The 24,118-nt window shown below is 40.3% G+C and overlaps 2 protein-coding genes across 2 annotated transcripts; both read left to right on the forward strand.

The window, feature by feature from the left end:
* Positions 1 to 764: 764 nt before the first annotated feature.
* LOC140241459 (uncharacterized) lies at positions 765 to 6,293 on the forward strand. Its single transcript, XM_072321187.1, has 5 exons — positions 765 to 1,309; positions 2,944 to 3,232; positions 4,249 to 4,397; positions 5,296 to 5,707; positions 6,081 to 6,293. The coding sequence occupies exons 1-5, from the start codon at positions 765 to 767 to the stop codon at positions 6,291 to 6,293; spliced, it is 1,608 nt and encodes a 535-aa protein (XP_072177288.1).
* Positions 6,294 to 12,070: 5,777 nt separating this feature from the next.
* LOC140241748 (uncharacterized) lies at positions 12,071 to 20,044 on the forward strand. The gene is made up of 5 exons (XM_072321498.1): positions 12,071 to 12,140; positions 14,701 to 14,839; positions 15,675 to 18,064; positions 18,364 to 18,518; positions 19,233 to 20,044. The coding sequence occupies exons 1-5, from the start codon at positions 12,128 to 12,130 to the stop codon at positions 19,371 to 19,373; spliced, it is 2,838 nt and encodes a 945-aa protein (XP_072177599.1). The 5' UTR covers positions 12,071 to 12,127; the 3' UTR covers positions 19,374 to 20,044.
* Positions 20,045 to 24,118: the final 4,074 nt, after the last annotated feature.

Below are 24,118 nucleotides of genomic sequence, written 5' to 3' on the forward strand. Positions count from 1 at the left end.
CATCGGTCGACAAGAAAAAAAAAGGCTTAAAGCACAATTTTCTGGTGCCACTAGAATCGAAAATAAAGAAATTAAAGTGGAGGCGCGCACGCTCCCGTTCATTTTTTCTCAGTATTTCTTTTATTTTAGCGCCCCTGCCCACTGGATCCGCCACTGAAATCTAAATTACACATGTGATTCAATGGAAATTTTACTAGAAGCAGTCGAATCAGCCGTTGTCTAAAAGTGCGTCTCGTAGCAGCAGAAGCAATGTATGTTGGCATCTATACGTTTTTTAAACAGATGTTTTGCTATATCATCCACGTCCTTATTATCTTCATCAGCCTGATATTAGTTTCATAATATCATTTTGGCCAGCAAAAAGTTCGAGATTCAAGCTTAATCAAAACATTTTGTATAGTTTAGATGATGCTACAGTGATTTTTTTTTTCTAGCCGCATTAAACAAAGATAACTGGTACTAAATGTGTCATTGGTATCAAATTCTTGATGACATTATGTGTCGTATTATCCTGTCTTGTTATTTCGTCAGCAAAACCAATAAATTAATTAAAAAAAATAAATACATGAATTAACCCTCGGCTCAGCTATCACGAATAACAGGGAAAATGATCGGTTCGACGCAAAATCATTTAAATCTTTGCCGGACTTAATGAACACTTGTAGTTGTAAAACATTTCGTATGTTTGCAATTCTGCATTAATACTATCTATTTCTGACAACAATTTCCGTAACTTTGCCACTTTTGGGGGGCCTGATTTCTAGATGGGCGAGAGCGAAACAGCCATTGTCCACCCACTTCCGAGCGTTCCCTTTAACGAACACTACCAGCCGCCGCCCATGGGCAATGGCTACCTGTACCATTTTAGCGACTTCGGCCCCATGCCGCCGACCTACTTCGATGTCACCAACTCATCGAACGACAAGCACGCGTCTTCACCGTCCCACTCGGCATCGCCCCCTAGCTCCTACCAGCAGTTGTCGTCCCCCGAGTTCCCCGAGCTCCGCACAGTAGCGAACCAGTGGGAAAGTTCTCCAAGCCCTAGCAGGCCCGGCGCGTTCCAACAACAGAAGACATGTCCGCTGGAGCCGTGGGGGTCCGCTACATCGACGCCAGATCTTTGCCGGTCGTTAAGCCTGAGCATGCCAAGCACTGGTCTCAGTCTCTACGGCAGCTGTGACCGCTTCAGTTCATATTTGAACATGTCATCTGACTCCCTGGGGTCCATAAAGCTTGGCAGTTGTGGAGAAATACCGTCAGATTTCGACTCCGTTCGGTCCAGTACCGGCACGCTGGACAGGGGATATGGGTAAGTGTCTTCAAAAGATTAAACCTTCATGATGTGCTTAACCGGCTTACATTCATGCTTGCATTATCTGCACGAGCTTGACGCCGGGACAGCTCTTAACTGGCTCTCATTGTTGTTACACGATTATGTCTTAAAGCAAGTTAATGAAACAATAATTTTACTTTGTGAATGAAAGCGGAGGACTTGATCATGATTTCAGATGTACACAAAACACAAAGGAAACCCGTTATGAACACCAGCACAATTTGCTTGGAAATGTTACAAATGCCCCAAATTTGCTTCAAGCGTGAAATACTGTGAATACAATTAGTATTTTTATGTCTATATGTCAATGTCTGCATTCCGTAATCACCTCCCAGATCAGTGCAGACAACCATGTCTGTGACTTCTGTAGTGTTAAAAATCGTAGATCAGTGTTTTCTTCTTTTCTGTGAAAGAAAATGTCTTAGCATATTTTTTTTTTTGTCAGCGTCAATTAATCACTATTGTAAAATGTCTGTTTCTCACTACATTGTCATCACGTATTTATTATAACAACTGTTAAAAGTGTTAGATTTTGCAAGTCTTCAAACCTATTCAAACTCGTAGAGTTATAATTATTGCCCAAAGAAAAAAAAGAAAATACGCGCGCACACACACATGTAAAGAAGCCGATTAACGAACCTTCGGGATAACGCCACACATGCTCGGAATAAACAAATACTTTTCATTTTCGGTTTACCAATCACCTACGCATAACGAATTTGTGTGTTTTGTAATGATCAATCTTCGAATAACAAACCACATTCGATTTTCGAAGTAAAGAACCTTCGGAACAACGAACATCATTTGTGACGTGAATATGACTGTTTCTTTAAAAAAGAATTGATGTACGTCATGTTGCCTCTACTAAAAGTATTTCTTCATCTGTTCTATGTGTTTGTGAAGTGGAAACTTTGTCTCCAGTTGTAATGGTTTGGTATAATTTATGTTTGTGTTTGTGTGTTTGTGTTTGTGTGCGTGTGTGTGTGTGTGTGTGTGTTAAAATTACGCTTTTACGCAGGCCCCATCATATTTCTCGCATTATGACCATAGCTCAACTCTTATGTATACAGAACTATACATAAGTGTTTATGCCGAGACAAACTATTGTACATTACGGTGAAATTTTTCCTGTGTTTGTTTCTCCGTTATCTCATTAGGCCTACACTAGAATTTTGTAAACAAGATAAACTATTGAGTGGAAGCTCGGAAGTCTAGTTCTGGGCCCATTTCATAAAAGATATTAGGATGGCGACTCTTGCTGGAATGCCAACTTCCCATAAAAACAGCCAACCAGGAAGCTGGATTCTTGTCATTAACATGACAATTATCATTCCAGCAAGAGTTTGATTTTTTTTTTAATGAAATGGGGACCAGGATATGGTGCCTGTCTGGTAATCAGGAGGACATGGGTTTGAATCCCACCGAGTAATGGATTATTACAAATTGAATAGTCAGAATTAATGTTCGTCGATGAAGGGTAATTTTGTCAAACAGCTACAAGGAAGAATTTAAAGTTGAATGCAGTTCATTCTCGTAGTATCATTATATATTTCATTTTTCATCGGCATTTTGCAAACTAAATCAACCACTATCTGCTTTCTTCGCTGTAGATCCATGGGATTAAATAGTCTTGTTTGCGAACAACGCACAATCGGATCGCTGAAGGAGCTAAGTTACTCCGAGGTAGCCAGCACGCTGTATTCACTCGAGCAGACTTCGGTACCCGTCCACCGGCACCACACGTCGTCAGCACCGAGCCTCGTTGCGGCCGTGGCGCCGACGAAGTCCAACCACGCCCTTCAGCCCAACAGAATGAGGGAGCTTTTGCCCATGCCTGGCGCGAACGAAACGTGTGGAAAAGCGCAAATCACCTCGGATCTCCACCACGACTCAGCACATGTAAATCACATAGACTTTTCTACTAACATCTGTTTCTACTCTTTCTTTCCATCACCATTAAGGGGGAAGAACTAGCTATATTCTCTTTACTGAATTGCCAATTTTAAACCACTAGCGTTTGAAATAACGATGCTTCTAATAGTTACGTTACAATTGCCAAGCTTTAATTTTCAGAGTGCACTCTTACTTTTGACGTATTGATGCATCACGAATGTGCAAGGCAAGAGTTCAGAACATTCTCTTTTTCTTGCTTTTCTACTTTTCCTACACCTCTACTTTCTCCTCTTCGTAATCCTCTTCTTCCTTTACTTCCTTCTGTGAACGTGTGAATATCTCATCTGGTGTACATCACTGATGGTTCTGCAGGTGTTGGACCAAGAGATTTGTTACCATGGTCCTCAGGAAAATGCAATCTATCTCAGAAAAAAAAAAGTTAAATTGTGGTGGTGATCCGCGTGCGGTGCTTGGCAGCGGTCATTTGCAATAATTGGTATCAATTTTTTATTTTTTATTGTTTTTTTTAAGGAAAATGGGACAACAGCAGAGTAGTTTACAAAGTTGCAGATTTTTAAAAGAATGTCCAAGCTCCGTATGCCGCTCGATTCATTCCTTCTTGGCCAAGCAGTTTTATCGATAGTGTCTCTCTTGACCCAGGTCTGTTAGTGAATACTTTGAGAGATGATGGATAATAACACTGACACGTCGCCCTCTTCTAGCACTGTTGTTAAAAAAAGGAACAAAGTTTACACAACGTCGACTGCACAGACACATAATTCTCGTGATGAAATAAAGAGATTGCAATACATTATAGTCGTTTATTACAGAGTCCAACAACTTTTAATGGTTTCATCAAATTCACTCGTCACGGATTTTCTCCACAATTTCGGACAATCATACTATTAGACAATTGTATAAAAGCATCTACTAGTATCTAGATATCTATATAGTACATACAGACAAGAAGTATAAAAGCTAACAAGTGTTTTATTGCCATCTTTACTTTTTTTTTCTAACAGCGCCTGTTTTATGGATACGACAGTGTGCCCGGGCGCTCTCAGTTCCACGTTTTAGGAGCAGGCTACACCGGTGGGGCTATTCCTGGAGCCAGGCACTCATCCTCACTGGAGCGGCTGGTGCCCACTGGGTCCAGTTCGCTGACTCAGTGGTTAGTCTCTTCTTTCCAACGACAATGATAATGATAAAGAATACAACAGAAACAGCAGCCAATGAGACTTTAGTAACAAACAAGGAGGAGACTTGTTGAAACAATCCAAGGCATCTTGTTCAGGCATAGAAGCAAGAATATGTCTTCTTCAGTTTGCCTTGGCACTGTGATTAGGCGACATGTTTAAACATGCTTTGGAATGTTAGGTACCTTCTTCAGCGCAACAAATTGAGAAGGCAACTTTTGAAAACTCGCTTTCTAAGACCTGCTAAAGCTGCCGACAAGCACCTTGTTCAGGACGGGAAGGCGAAAAGAGTGACTTGCTATAAATGTTTGAGTCGATTTAAAGAGGGATCTTACAGCTTAGGCGAGTTTCAACAAGTCGCCTCCATGTTTTTTAACACCAGCTTTTTGGGCATGATCGAAAAACAAAAGTGCAGGGGAAATGGGGTTATCGTAGATGTCAAACGTGAGGCCAGTTCTGCACTATTTACAACACTCTATTTAGCAGAACGTGGTAAAACAATCTCTTACCGACAAGCAGATTTCTGTCTTTGATTATTGAAGTATTTCATCATACCGTGGACCTACATGATTATACTTCACATATCAATTTACTCGAATAAAATGAATTCATCGTTAAGCATAGCGTTAAAACACTCCAGACGGACAGGCTTCTATCATTACAGGTAATGAAATTCGTACAGTTGTGCTATTTCTTAGAAAAAATCAGACTTTGATAATCCATGACATTCGCTTAAGCTTATAGAACATCAACTTCTAGTCGTGTGATTCCAAATTCTTGTAAAAATGTCTTGAACTCGTTTAAAAAATGCCTTTATAGTTAAACTGCTGGCACAAATCGTTGTTTCTGTTCAAAATGTTACTCCATCCACAGTGTACCGGATGCCTACGAGCAGACGCATCTGACTGGCTCCGCGCCGGCTTCATCGACTACTTCTCTGCCAGAAATGACCAGAAGAGCGTCTTCGACGGACAATGACGGCGGCAGGGTGCCGTTGCCGCCGTTGTCGCGAGGCGTCGGGTACCAGGGCAGCGACATCGCGAATAAACCGTCCCAGCGGATTGACGCTAAGGGAGCCATGCACCACTGCAATTTCTGCGAGAAGACGTTCTCGCGGCCGACCTCGCTGAAGACGCACATCAAAACGCACATCGGGAAAAAGTCCTACCTGTGCGACCTGTGCGGGAAAACATTCTTCCAGGCGGCGAATCTCACTACGCACGTCAGGGTGCACAGCGGCGAAAAGCCATTCAGCTGCAAATTGTGCGGGAAGCACTTCTCACAGGTTGGTATGTTTTTTGTGGCAACGATTTTTTAACATGAAGATCCTGACACACGACACCGCAAATGCCTTCCATGCACTACGAGTATGTTTCAGCAAAAAAAAAACAACAAAAAACCAAAACCAAAAACAAAAACGATATTGTGAGAAATTTTATAATCACACCAAAATTCAAACAAGTATAAAAAGGTATTATTGTTATCTTCATAATTGTTATGATTATGATCGTTAAAATTGTCATAAACTTTATAACTATATTACGTCATTAGTAGTGATGCTCCTGGGCGTCCCTATTGTGAGAGAGTCTTGGTCATTCATGCCCTTGTAAACCCCTTTCCCCCACTCTGATCTTCAGTTTGTCCTGCCCCACCTACAGAGCTCATCGCTGAAGACGCACATGCGCACTCACTCCGGGGAGCGGCCGTACAAATGTCCCACCTGCTCAATTTCGTTCTCCGATAACTCGACCCTGACGAAACACCGACGCATCCACACCGGCCAGAAACCCTACCGCTGTTCCGTGTGCCAGCAGAGTTTCTCGCAGTCCGGCAACCTCAGCCGGCACATGAAGATCCACACTCGTAACTAGGGCGCCAAGGGGGGAAGATAACCCCTGAGAAGGGGGAACGAGGAGGAGGAGGAGGTGGCGGAGGAGGAGAAAAGAGAGAGGGGAAGCTGCATGGGAAGGGGTTTGATACGAATGGGGGAGCTACAGACATGCAAAAGAGGGGAAGCGAGGGAGAATGCCTGGGGTTGATAAGGGTGTAGGGGCTACATCAGGTAAAGCTAGTTGCCATCACTTAAATGATGAAAAACAACGAAAACAACAGCCCTTTGGAATCCCAAACTTATGTGTTACCCGCATAATAAATTCCACTTCATGAGTAGGGGGAAGCACATTTAACTTGAACAGGTAGGCGAGAGGAACGCCACAGCCCCCCCCCCCCCCAAAAAAAAGCCAGTTAATTACGTATGCAGGAGTGGTGAAGTTTGAGAGGACAAGTTCACTTACCCATCCATGAAGCTTCGGATCTATTCGAATAAAGCAAAAAACACTCTTGCGAAAGTTCGGCATTTTTTCAATTTCTTTATTATAATGCCACTGTGTGGTGCTCCTTGTACATACAGATGATTATAATTGTATTCATCGCACATCATTACAAGCTGTTTGCTAATTCCGTAAAGTATTAGTATGAACTCGGTGCCCAGCACAATCACGACTGGTTGCAATGCTGGCCACAAGAAAAAAAAATCAATTTGCATGATTCGCCTACAGTGATTCAAACTAAAATTCCACACTTTGCTTAATGTGAAAGTTGGCTTTGGCAAAGAGAGCAGACCCAGACAGGATGGCCAGAGCTGGTTAAAATTGAAAGTAAAATGAAAACATCGTGGAATCTTATAATTTCCAATAATTTTCTCCAAATAGTATGCCATTATTGGTCGCATTCACACGCGCGGATCTTAGAGGGTGACTTTGTGTCACCCATCACAACTCTTCATTTGACCTTTGCACCAAAATAGCATAAGATATTAAGCTTTTGGTTGTTGATTTAGCCAGTACAATCCCTTTCGGTGTCGCTGGGTAAAAATCCGATACGAAGGATAACGTTTATTTTCACGCACATCAACTGAAAAGTAAAGTACTATTAGCAAAGATTTGTGCTTTTAGAGGCAATGAAAAGTTTGAATGGTGATGTATTCATTATCTTTTTAAATTTGCAGGTTGTGTAGTTCTGGCTGATAATTATCGCGATTTCTCGAAAACGCTTGGAATTATGCAATTCCGGAAGGTTCATATTCTAGGCAATTTTATTTCGATCATTACCTTACAGACTGTCGTACTTCAAACTGTTGCTTGCCACCGTAGGTTATGGTATGTTGTTTCTGCTGGGTTTACGTGGGATATCGACATAATTATTGCCAAAGACTAATGAACACCTTGCACTGTGAAAAATGCTATGTTGGGTATTTTCCTGGTTTTGTTTTGTATATCTTAAATGTTATTTCCAGTGATGGCTTAAAAAATGTCGGTGGGAACAACTTTTTTTTCAAAACATCGTGCATTTTTGCTAGATTATATTTAACATTATATTATATATTGCCATTTTGTCTGTATCATAGCTCTCACACGAATGTTATGTAACACGATGCACGCGCATTGTTCACGTTATAATTCTGGAAGCGGTGAGTTAAATCACTGCGCGTTGCACCTTCACTACCGATATGATATTGAGATGAATGTAGATTATATTTAATCTGTTTCAGAATGCCATCGCTTCGATTACAGAACGGGCACACGTAGGCATCACACACATAAACACACTCGCACATCATCTTCATTTTTGTAAACAACAACAAATAAATGAAAAAAAGTTACTCAATGAGTTTTGTAAACTCTCAACTGCTCAAAGGCGTCGTTGAAAAGATTTGGAGCGATTTCAGAGAATGTTAGTAGAATGCTCTCTTCTTACGAATATTGTGGATGCATATGTCGTATCTGAGAATTGGAATTCGAAAACAAACAAACAAACAAACAAACAAACAAACAAACAAACAAACAAACAAACAAACAAATACAAGAGATCAAAAGGGTAAAACAACTTTACGAGCCCCATAAACTTCCCTGATATTTCACCGGTTATACAATAAAAGATTGATATCATAATTCATGCGATAGTTGTAAGGGTTTTCTCGCCTTCATTTAAAGGTTTATCTGCTCCACCACAAATTTTCCGATAGCCCCTTTTGAGCACGTACAGTCGATAGCAATGGTTGCTGTATAGATGTCACGATATAGCCATGCCTCTGTTCTTTATTTTGTCTTAGACTCGATTAATCAGCGCCTTATATGATATTTCTGATGTTAGAGCTTTTGTTTTTCATTTTCTTATTTTTTTTTCAGATTTCGCTCATATCAAGGATTGTTATCAGAAATTTCCTATCTTTTTCTTCTTCTCATCATCATACTGTTATCATTATCATAATTATCGTTGCCATCATTATAATTACTATTTCTTTGAATAATAATTATATTGTTGCTATCATCAATATGGTCACTATTATGAATACTTACTGAGTCTCTAACTTCCCACACAAACGACAAAACAGTCCTAAACTTATATTTATTGGTGATTCATCCTTTTGCTACAAGCCTGTATTATCAGATATGACATGTGTGATGTACTACAGAATGCGAAGTACTCTTTTCTTGTGAAAATATTAAGTGGCTAAATATACTAGAACGTGATTTCGCCGTGTGAGATGAAATGCTACTGTCTCTGTCGCAGTATAGGAATTGAGCAATGTTTTGGCCCCAGGTATTCTAGAACACAACGTTTTCGTAGTGTTTTCATCACGTTAAGACTTGTAATCCAGCACGACAAATTAAATTTCTTGCCATTAGAACCGTTTATTTTGTTACTTTATGTAGTGAAAATGTGCAATATACTTTATGCTACAGGCTTGATTCAAACGGGGAAAAGGTATAAGATCCCTGTCGCCGACTATGTAACCCCCCCCCCAAAAAAAAAACCACCCCAAAAAGCAGCAGAATTATGTTACTGTCATTTGCATAAGTCGCCTTTATCACGTGACGTCGAAATAATCTTCATTTTATTTCATTTCCGACAAAAATATAGAGTACAATATGGCGCTTGCATATACAAGCGAATTTAATGCAGTTCATTATTTTTTTTTTTTACAATAAAACAAAACTTGCCCAGCGTATATCCTTCCTTTTTATGCCTCAGCACAACAGCCTTGATTAGCAGATCAGACTTATAGAAGAAATATTCTAGAATTATGTGTATCTATAGGGGAGAATCTATCTTTATGAATGCATCAAACTGGAAGGTGTTTCTTCATCTTCGGGTTTTCATTGTAAAAGTTGTCTTTGAAATAAAACAGCAAGGAAAATAACAGAAAATTGGTCCCATTCATTTTATGTTCAAAGCTAAGCTATATTTAATGAATATGAAGAATCCGAGTAGTTCTCAGTTTTCTCATGTTCATCAGAACTTTTTCTTTGTTTGTTTGTTTTTTTTTTTTTAGCTCTGCACGACATATTTCAGGTCCATAAAATCCTCAGTTAGTTGAAATTCAATTCCTCTTTTGAAATACATCGCCCACTGCAACGGGCTTTGTGGCATTCAAGTTCCTCTCTGTTTTATCTGAGGATTTGTCTGTTTGTGTGTTGTTGTTTGTTTGTGTGTTTTTTATTTTTACAAAAGTCCGTCTGCAACAATCAAGATCATGCTGTTGTTGCTGCTGCTGTTTTTTGCACAACGCAGATATATATATATATATATATATATATATATATATATATATTCTTTTTTTTTGGGGGGGGGGGTCCTATCGGGTTCTATCTATTGAGGCCTCCATCCATTTCAAGTTTAATCGCTTATGATGGTGGTCTCCTGCATTCAATTATCTCTGTTGTTTACTGAAAAATACTGTATATTTTATTTCATGTTTCTGTGTATCAACATTGCTCAATGCAATCACCTATGTGAATCTATTTATGTACTGTTATCGATTTATTTCACTGCACTTGTTATTCTTTGTCTTTGTACTTTTTGAAGTTTGCATTCAAATTGCATTTGATTGAATGCAGAAATAAAAGCAAACAAACAAACAAACAAATAAGGTTGCTGCCCATCCTTAACGCTTTTATCCAACACTTTTTGAAGCAACGAGAATACTTGTGAGATATGTGAGTGTTAAAGTCCCTTTGTTAATTTCAATCAATGCAAAGATCAGAATGAAATGAGAAAGTAAAGTAAAAAAAAAAAGGAAGTCAACTATGTCTTTTGTTATGATGCAGATAATCAGATTGACTGGGAAGGTCTGACTGTTGCGTTTCTCGCTCTGCATGTACGATTGTGCGATTGCGTGTCATTGTGTGTGAGTGTGTGTGTGTATGTGTGCGTGTGCGTGTGTGTGTGTGTGCGTGTGTGTGTATGTATGTGTGTGGCTTCGATTGACTTTTCCAAGAAGCTTTCTGCTAATCGTCTTGAATCATATTCCGAATATAATTCATGTGCTAATTATAACTTGAAATTGTGCTAATCATAACTTGAAATTTCACAGTTTTTCATGAACTGGTTGATTCCTCTGAGGGCGAAGACAACAACAGAATTATAGCAAAGTTTGGCAATGAGCCGACCGTTTAACCGATTATATGCATGCTATCCAAGAACTGCAACGAGGGCCGTATAAACAAGCCTAGGAGGCCATGGATTAGATATAAAACAAGAGGAGCACTCAACGATACAGGAGACCTTAAGCCAAGCAGCCATAATTAAAATATCACCATTCAGTGGGCAGTATTTTCATCACAAACATGCCGTAGATGTATGTGGACATCTACACAACACATTTGGTAAACATCTAATTATCAATTGTTGGGTTATTGGGAGATTAAGCATACTATTTTTTGTCCTTTATGACCCCATGACCTTTGATCTCGTTACCCCGAATTTAATAATTTTTTTCTAACCTTAATATGAACAAACCTTTCATGTTCTTTAGATTGGAACCAGGAACTCTTTGCCCTGCAGATTTGGAAACGAAACAAGTCAGTAAATTACTCATAGATTCCCACTGTCTGCTATGCCTAAAGATAGCAATATGCAAATTAAGGGCTTCCCACTGTTTGTTTCCAACTTTGGAATACCCCCCCCCCCCCACTGTATGTTATGTCTTCAGTGGTAATTACTAATATACAGTTTAATAAAAACGAAATAAAAATCAGCTGTTATCATCATAATACATAGTGTACAAAAGACCGATGACAATGCTACGATCTGCTTACTTATTGTAGAGTTATATACACATAAGGTATGCTGAAAATGGCGTTATTTCCTAATGGTACGAATCCTTCAAAAATTACAGAAAAAAATCCTGGATCCAGGCGGTGATCCGGATCACTACCAAATTTTAATCGTCTTTTTCTGGACAATAATCAATTTTTCTTGAAAATTTCATCCAAATCCATCCACAAGTTTTTGAGCTTATGAGCAGACAAACAAACCAAAGCCGACAGACATAATAACCTCGTTGGAGGATTAATCATCAACACTTACACAACTATAGCAACCAGCTTATTGAATCGCAGCTTGTTGCTTTGAAGTTTTCACCTAGGCCAAGTGCCCATCCCAGCTATAGCTCACTGGTAAATTTGTGTTTGCGTAACTCTGGTTTGAGTGAGTGCGTACAACACGTGATGGACCATTATTACGTGGAGCACTGGGAGCGTACGCGTTGCCATGACTACACGCGTCACCTTATTGTTGGAGATGCTGGTTAGACAATACACCACAAGGATCCAAATGACTCGCCCCCTTCATTCCTACACATTTGGGCAGTACAACTGGGAAGAAAAGCAGTCCAAGATGTAAATCTAGGTCAACAATCAGTATGCAAAATGACGGTAAGTGCTGATTTAATTTTGTTAAAACTATCATCGTCAAGAGTAACATATCATTTTCGTCGTTCTAGCTCCGATACAACAGGTATTTGGTGCAATTTAACCAACTTTTCCCTTCATATTACGCTATCAGCGTTTACTGCTATCTGCGCTGCAGGTACTTCCACGCAAGGGCGCAGGAAGCGGGGGGGGGGGGGCAGGGGTGGCACTTGCCCCCCCCCCCCAATAATATTTTTTTTTTGCCCCCCCAAGTGCCCCCTGTAACGAATAATTAATCAATTATTTAAAGACCAAAATGAACAATAAAGGCACTTTTCTTGTCTAAAAGTTGTCAATTTCATAACTGAAAATGCAAAATTTTCGCCCCTAACGGCGCGTAAATCATAATTCATTATTAATATACATTATTATATCTATATACTAATATTTACTTATGAGTAAATTTAGTGTACAGATAGCCTCGCGTCCTCGAGTGTTCCCCCTGAAACATACCTTTTGTAAACCTTACTCTCTAAAAAAAAATCGAGTGAAAATTTTCACTCTAAAAAGAGTGAATACAAAAAAGAGTGAATTTCGAGTGAAATTGGAGTGAATTTTGAGTGAAAATGCTCATTTTCACTCATTTTGGAGTGACGTCAGGGATCACTCGAAGATTTTGGAGTGATCCCTGACGTCACTCCAAAATGAGTGAAAATGAGCATTTTCACTCAAAGTTCACTCCAATTTCACTCGAAATTCACTCTTTTTTGTATTCACTCTTTTTAGAGTGAAAATTTTCACTCGATTTTTTTAGAGAGTACATTTTCCCTTTCTTCTATGCTTTTTAGCAATATAAGTATAATTTTCATTGCTCGAACAATGCGATCACGTTTAATTTTAATGAATACATTTCAGACGAATAGCAAAGTGAAAGTGGCTCGCTCGCTCTACCCGTACATATTGTAAAATGAACAGTTTTCATAAGTTATGATGATAGTCCTTCACAGTGATGTTTGTTTTAGTACGTTTAATTCCTTAGAAATTTGAATTAAAATGTTCTGTAAACGCGACTTTTACACTCTGTTTTCACAAACAAGTCCCTACCGTGATACCCCCTCCCACAACCTCCCCCGCTCGGTCACTTCGCTCCCTTGCCGAGGATCTCACACCGTCACATAATGTACCCCCCGTATGTTATAATCATAGTCTTTCACACTATTTTTTCACTATGTTTAATTTCCCAGAAATTTGCTTTTAAATGCTCTATAAACAACTTTTGTACTCTGTTTTTACAAAAAGTCCCTGCCGTGGGAGGGGGTTATTCCCTCTCCCACACCCTCCCCCTGCTCGGTCGCTTCGCTCCCTTGCCGAGGATCTTACACCGTCACATAAATGTACCCCCCCCCCTGTTATAATCATAGTCCTTCGCACTATTTTTTTTCCACTAAGTTTAGTTTCCCAGAAATTTGCTTTTAAATGCTATTTAAACGCGACTTTTGTACTCTGTTTTTACAATAAGTCCCTACCGTGGGAGGGGGTATCCCCCCTCCCACACCCTCCCCCTGCTCGAGAGCTTCGCTCCCTCGCCGAGGATCTTACACCGTCACATAAATGTACGCCCGTATGTTATAATCATAGTCCTTCACACTAAATTTTTTTTCCACTATGTGTAATTTCCCGGAAATTTGCTTTTAAATGCTCTATAACACGACTTTTATACTCTGTTTTTACAAAAAGTCCCTACCGTGGTACCCCCGCTCGGTCGCTTCGCTCCCTCGCCGAGGATTTCACACCGTCACATAATATGCCCCCGTCGAGATTTTGCCCCCCCCCCCCCCCAAAAAAAAAAAAAAAAAAAAAAAAACCCAAAAGTGTTCCGGCGCGCTTGCTTCCACGAGTGAGATATATATATATATATATATATATATATATATATATATTTTTTTTTTTTTTTTTTTTAAATTAAATACAATGATCTTCACAGCAACTACAATGCTTAGGCCTAATCTTTGTCCTAATAGGCCAGCTTTCCCCAATATTTCTCTTCATACCCCGAGATCATTATTACTAGCAAAGTCAATACGTAATTCGTCTGCGGCTTTTTAATACTCGTCCGTCACATCTTCAATCGCAACCAATTGCCACTACCACTATTACAGCTACGATGACTGCGCTACTAGTGAAACATCGCTTAAAGGCGGCCATCCAGAAGTTGCAGAAAAAAACCTTGTGGGAAAATAACCCACATTTTCTCAAAGCGCTTTAAAATTCCTGGCATAAAGAACAGTTTCTCAGGACAGAAATGCAGTAAAACGCTGCCAGTTGCCAAGAGCAGCGGGAAAAGTAGCAAGTTGAAATTCAAATTCTTCGTTTGCATTGCAGTTGAAATAAAAATCTGACCCCTCAAACCACTGACTCAAATTTGTGCTCCTTTGTTGCTGTGTGTTCCAAGAGAACAGCTATAAACTTTATATCTACTTCATCGGTATGCTTTATTCGTCTCAGAACATATGTATTCTTTCACAATTCTCTTGAGACATACCAAACAAAATAGGGTAAATGATTTGACAACTTATACCCACAGCGGGCGTTGAGGGAGTTCGTCCTGTTCAGAGTGACGATCGGCTGCACGAGCTTTTCCAGCGGGCTGGGGTCGGGGAACCCTTCGGCTACCGCCGCGATGTCAACCTCCTGCTGGATGAGATCTGTGACCGCCTCTCTGGGTGTGTGTATTCATTGTATGTGTATCGTAGGTCTTCGAATAAGAAACATGACCAAAACTTCAACATGATGAAAAAACGAATAAGTTGATTGTTATATTTATCGACAGCTTTGGGGGCAGCAAAGAGTTGAAGAATCGGTTGTTAAAGATATCATCGCAATACACTCGCAACGACTTTTTCACTACACATATAGGGCGTACTATTACTGGGGGGGGGGGGGGAAATGTTCAAACCCTCCTTTGTTCAGATACACAAAGTGTATGTTAGAATCTCAAATAATTCGATGAGTAAATGAAAAAAAAAATCAGAAATTAAGGACACTGGTTGTATTTTTTTATTTCTTGTGTTTGCTATCAACATTTCTCGAATCTCGTTATCCTACTGTGACAAAATGTCATGGCATTATCGTTATATCTGTTGCAATTCCATTTACTGCCGTTTATGCTGTCATTGCCAGTGAGTGCTATCCGCCTCCACGAACTTATACACAATGCAATAACGAGGCATACGCAGAGCAAGAGATGCTTGATGACAACACAATAACCATTACATTGTCCCTCAACATTGAATTTCTTACTTTTTTGATTGAAAATTTCTTAATTCCATCAAAGATGTTTAGCAAATATTTGAATTTTAATTATAGAAATGTAAATGCGAAGGATACAGCTCTCCAGCAGACTTGCCAATCAGCGAGCAAGTTGCAGGAGGGGTGTGTATGAGCTTTTCATTTTGCAGAGAATTAAAGCTTAAAATTATAGTTTTAAATTGAGGAATTTGAGAAGTTTCCCTCTTGTCTTTTGTCCTCCTTTCTTTCTCTTTCTTCATTTCCATCCAGTCGTCTTTGCCACCGCTGCCTGCGGCAGACAAACGACCAGGTTTGTCCCCGTAGCACCGGCTCTGAAATCAGCTCCTGCCAGTGCCAAGGTAACACAGAAACCTCAACAATGGTTGAGATCGGGAAAATAACCTGCGGCCGGGACCAGATAATACAGACGACTTCCTCCTGTACACACTCAGACCATGTCCCTAGCGACAGGACTCAACCAACGTTCCGAACAATGGAAAACAGTGAAGGGGCAAACTTGAAGGTTGTTTCAGAGGGCGAAGGCAACCTTCGCCATGTTCAAAGGACTCCATCAAAATCAAAGGAATATCGAGGGGGCCCGGAGTCAAGCTTTACCCAAAATCGAGCTCTTCTGCTACAGAAACTCCAACGCAACGTCACACAAGACCCAAAAGGAAAGTCCACACCAAAAGGAAATTCTGACGAGGTTGCGAGTGGCTCTACTCCGAGGGACAACCGTGGGCAAACTGACTCTGATTTAAATGATTCTGATCAACATCTATGGAGCTCGGAGAGTACAAAAACAGTAGGGGCGTACTACCCAAGAAGTTTTAACACTTCGCCTGCAGAGCTACTGCGCAGGCGTTGCAGCAGCTTTGGTGTGTGTCGAAGATCAACGGAAAATCGCGTGCCGACGGACCAAGAAGATTCAAGAGACGCATCCAGCGCCTTCATCCAGAGAGTCGAAAATTGGAATCAGTACGATATCAACGGATCCAAGGTATGGAAAGAAGTCAACGCCAGCTCCTCTTCACAGAACACGCATTACCAAAACAATGAAGTGAAGCTCGCCTTGCACCGTCATGTGAAAGCTATCATTCCACACGCTCCCGAAAATAAGAGGAAAATGTCATGCAATGCGCTGTTACAGGTGGCTGAAAAGCTGGCTTTTGACGAGTTAGAGATGGATGATTGCTTTGAGGGTAATCCTGTGTCCACGTCTGTCAGTAATGTAAATACAGAACCTTCGAATCACTCACGTACTGACAGACTTTTGGACAATTGCATTCCGGGCAGTTGTGATGATTCATATTCGAGAAACTCCCATTCCAAACCCGACACAGTAAAGTCGTTAGACTTAACTGGGGAATCATCTTCCTCAGAAACGCTGCAGAGAACTTCACTGGGAGGGGGCCGCGAGCAAAGCGTCCAGGCCGTAGCATCTGTGCAGTCAGCAAGCGTGCAAACTTCTGACATGCCAAGCTCTACGCAGCACGAGGAAGAGAATATTAACCAAGACAATATGGGTCTTGGCAGCTCCGGGAGTGACGTGTTACCTCAGGCGGAGAGAGCATCGCTGCAGAGAATTTCACTTGAAGGCGGCTGCGAACGAGGCATCCAGGCCGTGGCATCTGTGCAATCAGCAAGCGCGCAAACTTCTGACATACCAAGCTCTACGCAACACGAGGAAGAGAACACTCATCAAGACAATCAACACCTGGCTCTTGGCAGCTCTGGGAGTCACACGTCACTTCAGTCGGAGAGAGAGTCCGAGGAGTGGGGTCCCTTCACTCACTTCACCCAGGATCGCTCCGTACAAGCAGGTGGACACCAGACGTCAGACGGTCCCGAAGACATCAAAAGCTCCAGCAGAGCGAGTGGCACGGAGTTCCAACTGGATTCAAAGCCGACCGACGCCTGCACGCAGACGTCAGTGTTAAGCGTGAAACATTCCGGAGAGTTAGCACTGAACACGTGGACGCAAACATCGAGATCCAATATTGGCAAGGGGATAGAGAGGAATATTACCAGAGATACTCAGACATCTGCTGTAAACCTCCAAGACCGGTCCTCCGCCGATGCCGCAAGTGGCCCGGACTCGCACGATAAACCTCTAACGCATAGCAATGGAGATGCCGTGAGTTCTTACCAGCGCTCGTTTATGAACCTGAGAGATAAGCTTCAAGGACGGACTGACTACTCGAGTGGTCACTCTGACGCTGACTCTCGCCAGCGCGTTGGAAGAGTTCTGGACTCCAAAGCATCAGAAGCTATCCACACTTCAGACGAACTGCCCATCGACAACGCGTACCAGACTAAACATGCAAAGTCTTTTCAATTCGGCCATCCAGTACTTCACGGTGTCCTGGCCAGAGATGACCCGGAAATCTTCAACTGTGAGGCACACTCAGGGTCAGGCGTGCAGGAAAAAGATGCAAATGATCACCGAAAGTTAAGAGGTCATTGCTATCCAGAAACTGAATACTACGAGCTTGATTTCACGACATTCCTTGAACTACATCATCATGAGGTTCCTGTTTCGCCTCCCAAGCGAAGGGCGCTCCCTAGCTACAGACTACCCTCAAGTAACAAAGGACCGACCGAGCAACTAGAATATACGAAAGAGGGGAAGCGGGTAAACTTCGACAACAAACAATTAGGTAAGAGTTAAAATATTTTTCTGTCCTTTTTTTTTCAGCGTGACTATATACTTGTGATTTCTAAATTGTATATTTGAATTTCCAACATGTGATACATAAAATGTCAACAATAGCAATGGCAGTGCTCAAAAAAACAAAAACAAAAACAAAAACAAATGCCGTCACAGCCCTCCGTTAATGTTTCATTTTCAACGTGTAATACTTGATTCATGTAGGATATGAAATAACTTAATCGAATTCTAAGATGAATTATGATATTAAGATGATTTTTTGTGAATTACGTTATACTTTCAACGAAGATGATCAGGTAATGACAACACAGCAGACCAAGCAAGCGGAATCTGGACTTGGAGGCAACACGCCTTCCTACGGTCAAGGTGCTCTCAACCAACGTCCACCGGAACCGGAAGTTCGCCGTATGTCCTGGCGGGAAGATGCTCCGGTCCCAAGAAAAGTAAGAAGTGAATCTGCATTGGTCGAAGAAAGAGTGATTTGTGTGACATCATACCATCTCGCTATTCGTTTCACTTTGTGCCATCAGAGAACATGAGCAAACTATCAGTGATGGTAATGCGCACAATGGTGATGATGTTGATGGTGATAATGATATTTTTTTTCTTATTATCTTTTCAATTATTACTGCTTTTCATGACAATTACAACAATTCAAATCTTCAGGTGCGAGTTTCTTCACTTTGTCTCCCTCTACAAATTAAATTTGTTAAGATCGCAACTGCTGATCTGTAAGTTTTAACAAAGTGAAGAAACTCGCACTTGAACCTTCACCCCTCTGAATGATATCTTTCTTTCAATTCAAATCTTTTATGAAACAAGATATATTTCTATATGATATCATGTTGCATGGAGTATAATATTATTTTGCCGTTTGTCGTATACATGTATATCGTTTGGAAATGCAAAAAACTATGGATGAATGAATGAATGAATGAATGAATGGTTTTATGATTGCGACGACAACGTCATATTATATCGAAATACAATCATAGCTTGGCATATTTGGACTCTTTGGTCCGTGAAGTTTACCTTTTTAGGTGGAGAAATGAATAATTTAACGAAAAGATTGAAACAGATTATCAACAGATCTTATTTTCTGCTCGTTTTTAGATAGAACAATGCTGTATAGTTTCTGCTTCCTTCTCTGCTCACAGGCCAAGTATTTCGAGAATGCTGCCCTCATCGCCGAACGGACGGAGACGGCATCAGAGAAGCAGCGGAGACTATCGGGTGTCGGTGAGCAGAACACGGAGGGGCGTGTCCGCTTCTACGAGAGTGTCTGTCCCGTAAGCTGATAAACGTCAGGCTCAATGCACGGTACAAACCATGGAAGCGCCATCTGTTCTAGTGATACTCTGAGAAAAAAGCTGTCTCTGAAACATCGCCTGGTGTAGAGAATAAGCAATGCGACATGCGCAAAAAGATAATGTACTCATACACTCACGCACACATACACACACCCTCATATAATATGTACATATATAATTACTTATATATACCTTCACACACTCATTGAAAAACATATTTTACAATGAAGCCATTCAAGAGTCGTCTGTGTTGAACTTTACTAATTACATGAAAGGAATGTCTGCTATTGATTTGAAGAAAAAAAAGTAAAACGTAAAATCAGAAATGTGAGAATTTGCGGTAAACAATGTTTTAATTCTATGTACACTGTACGCCTCTTTGTGTGATATCTTCATGCACAAATTGGATATTGTAGCTTTGATGTCATTGACTGAATCAGTGTGTATCAAACCTCGGCATTGTGAACTTTCCTTTTCTCTACACACTGATGATTAATCTTTCGACGCCGCAAATCGACAAGAACGCCCTCTTTTGACTTTTTGGAGCTCTCGAGATGTTGCACTGCGAGTGTGAGGGATGTTCCAAGTCTAAAGTGCATTTTGATTCTCCTCGATATGGAAGCTGGCTCTGATTAGTCCAGGAAACCAAACAAACAGAATGGTGCTGTTGTTCTTTTTTTTTATCAATGATGAAAATGAAAAGGAATATATTGAATTCTAAGGTTTTATGTGATTTTCCTAATGTGTTCACTGTGCGCGCACAATGGTTCGCAATGGTGTATTTCGTATTTTCACAATCTAGATTTCTCAGTACGCGCATGCGCAGAAATCCTTGATTGATTGATATAATCAGTGATTGAAACTTCATGGTTGTTTTGACTCTGTCGTAAAGAAATTCATTCTGAAGAATTGGATATTTTTTAAGTATTCCTGCGTTTAATGCCAAAAAGAAAAAAAAATGGAAGTTAGTTTTGGTTATTTTATACATCGAGAGGGGGAGGAGGCAAGCAAAATAATTCCTGTCAGGATGGCGGTGGGGGGGGGGGGGATTTTTCGATTTCAAAAAGGAGAAGATTGAGTGAATGATGCTTTTCTCCGGAACGTAGTTCCACATATGCACATATGTGTGGGAGATGCGTTTCCGGCTGCCAGAAATGAGGCAATTAGAAAGGTTTCTCGAACGGTGAACCAGAATATCTCTCTCTCTCTCTCGAAGGACCGAGCCTTTGACACCAAAATGTCTATGTTTTATCATATCTATTTTTTTGTATTAATCAAAAAACTGCATGAGACAAAACATCTATTTTAATTATGTACAATGTATTTGTCTTAACGCATAGCCCGCGGGGTTGACTTTCACTGCAAAACCGGACCTTGATGTCTTTTACTTTAAACATAATTTCCGTCGCGTTTCTCGAGTAATTCATGTAAAACTATGCAGTTTTTTTCTGTATTACATTACGGAGAATTGAATAGCATTACTATTTGCGAGGCTTATATTTTGTAAACATGATCGCGTCTTTCGTTTCACATGTGTTCCACTTATCAATATTCGGATATAAGCTTACGTAAGCATGTTTGCACTGGGTCTTCTGTTAAGCTCACAACGTTATTCCACTCTTCGTTTCAGTGAATTTTGTTAATGGTTAGGATGGAATAAAAAAAAGAATGTTATTTAAAAATCAAATAAGAAAAATTTATTTTTTTTCGTCTTTTTCTTTCTTTTTAGAATTTCATGTCCGATTTCAATATGAAAATTGTGTAATCCTGTCTGTTATACTCAACTAAAAGAAATCCAACTAGAGCATGGGATGGAATCAACTTTCAGCGTGCGTAGGCGATGGACATGTTCCAAATTCCTCTCATATTTCTGTGTTGTTATAGCCATGGAAAACAAAGAAAGCTCCAGCCCTAAACTCCCGAAGTGAAAGTGTCGTGTTTCCGGACCGGCAAATATAATCATACCTGCTAAAAAATAACTGAAAACGATCTGCCTTTCTCTTCGCCCCTCGGTATAGAATCCCCACAGCGCCAAAAGATATATGAGCTTTGGAAGTGTAAAATTATCGCACTCGCATATAAATGAGAATACGTGGCTCTTTTGAAGTCTTCAACCTGGTGTATGAGCTCAACGCCTCTGTGGGCGCCCGTCTTGTTTGACAGTCTTCCCATGTCTTGTGAGTCGTGCGATAACTGTGAAAAGGTGGCATAGGGTAATTGGGAATGACTTAAAAGGGAGAAGACGTGTGAGATGTGCCTATAACCAATCAATCTCTGATTGTGATATCAAAGTGGACTACCAATGAAAGTTTTTACCTCTGTGGTTCCCTCTTTTCATTGTTGTCATGGGAAGAGAAAGACAGGGAGATATAAACGAGAGAGAGAGATGGATATGGATGGGGATAGATAGATTGATAGATTGATAGATAGATAGATAGATAGATAGATAGATAGATAGATAGAGATGAGAGAGAAGCAGAGGGGCTGTGGGAGATGGAGAAATATAGTGGTAAATGTTTTATCAAAATCAGGCATGAAATGAAATGACAATGTCTGTTCTCATGACAAGGTCTTCAGCTTATATCAAAAAGAAATGTATATACCATATCATCGATCTGGACTGAACGTCTTCAATGATCAATAATTCGCAATGTGTAAGATCTTCCAATGCTGGGTTCCCACTGCAGTGCAACTGAGTTCGCTACGGAAGCCACAATTGGCAATTTGCAGGTGATCATGGAATTTTTGCCCGCGACTATCACAATTTGCGTCACGTTTGAAATTGTGGTCTAACTCGTGGAATGGTCGTGGTGATACAATCAGATCTTTTTGTCGGTCGTAGCAAACGCCTTGATCGTAGAAAAGTTTGGACGGTTCAAAAATTGCCCACGATCAACGCGATTACCACGACTGACCTCAAGATTTGATGGGATCTGGTAAGTATGCTTAGGGCACTACGACTCCTCCACGATTTCAAGAATGGCGCAAATTGTGATAGACATGCACATTCAACGATAAGCTACTAGTGGTCAATCGTAGCGTGCGTAGAGGATTTTACGACAGTGGGTTCCCAGCACAAGGTTTTAAACCACGAAGAGCAACTAATGTATTTGGAACCTTATGTAGTTGGGACCTTAAGACTTAACCGTCTCCCGATGTAGCAGAGAAATGTTACCCTGTAGTAATGTATTTGTTGAACATTTCGCACGCACACACACACACACATACACATACACACACACACACACACACACACACACACACACATATATATATATATATATATTATATATATTTACTTATCCATCAAATTTTTACATGGATCATTGAGAGTCATTGGTAAAATGTTTGAATGTTCATTTTGGGACTCGTTGAAATAGGCGAGTTTAACAAGCAAAAAACAAACAAACAAGCAAACAAAAACACCAAAAAACATGTTGCTTCTTTGTTACCTTGGTTATCTAAATCTAAGTGCTCTGTCAAAGAATGAACAGTTCGATTGCAGAATGGCTTAAGCGCCATCTTTAAATGATTTAAAGTTAGTCCATAATGAGAGAGAGCCAAATGAAACCTTTCCAACGATACTACGTAACAAGAATTTTCTTGCAAATCTAGAATTCTCGAAATTATGATAAAAAAATCCAATGTTTCCTGATTACTTTCTATTTAGGTGTGTTCTGACAGCTTTAATCGCAAAAGTCTCAAACAAACACGAGTTTGAGTAAACTCGTTTTCCGATCACTTTCTTCGTATATGGTTATGCCTCTTCGATAGCCGATGTCACAAGCTTTCTGATGTCACACTTTGCATCGCAAAAGAAAAAGATATAATTGGCAAAAAGGAACCAAATGGAGTCATTCGTGTCGAAACCTATAATTTTTAGAGTCCATTCTTTTGAGAATGACTGCAAACTTCGTCGAGACAGCCATACAGCCACACATATATACATACATACATACAGACAGACAGACAGAAAGGCAGGCAGACAGATAGACAGACTTACACTTTGTTAATCATGTCACATGAAATGTATATTCTATGAATAAATCATATAATATAGGTTTAATCTGATAGAGCACAGCAAACATGCGTCGTTATCCTTGAGATTACGGGGACTGTGTCCGACTCAAGCGATATCTGACTCGCATTATTTCTATAATTTTTTTTTTGACCTGTTGGGTCCGTAAAAACATTCTTTTTAAATAATTATGAAGAGCTTGCTTCCAAAAGGCGCTAAATCCAACTTTTATCAATGTAGGGCCTTTCGGTTAGAAGTTCTTCATATACGTATCACATCAGACAGGTGTTTAGACATAATTTTTGTTGCATGTTGTCCGTAACTAAGATTGAAATTGGAATTTGTCAATAAATTGTATACATTTGTCATTTTACTGTTGATTTGTACATTACATGGATATATTCAAAACGAAAGCTGACACAAAGATATTCTTGATGCGTTAATCTATGTCTGTGCACCTGTTTGTGTCATAGCGTTAGCGTTGTCGTGGTTGTAATGACGGAATATTGCTACTTCACTAGAAAATGTCAGTTCAGAAGGCTGGACAAAACACAACTAGCCAGAGTCATCATATTCAACCAGCAATCAACACATGCCATGCGGGGGACGGGGGAGGGGAGGGAAGGAGGGGCATTTCATGAAACACTAAATTTGTCAGGTATTTTTTTTTCTGAAAAATTGTTATAAGCAACTGCAATCCTTTCACCTGATTGGC

The sequence above is a fragment of the Diadema setosum genome, chromosome 18 (assembly GCF_964275005.1).
Source record: "Diadema setosum chromosome 18, eeDiaSeto1, whole genome shotgun sequence".
In the NCBI taxonomy this organism is placed as follows: domain Eukaryota; kingdom Metazoa; phylum Echinodermata; class Echinoidea; order Diadematoida; family Diadematidae; genus Diadema; species Diadema setosum.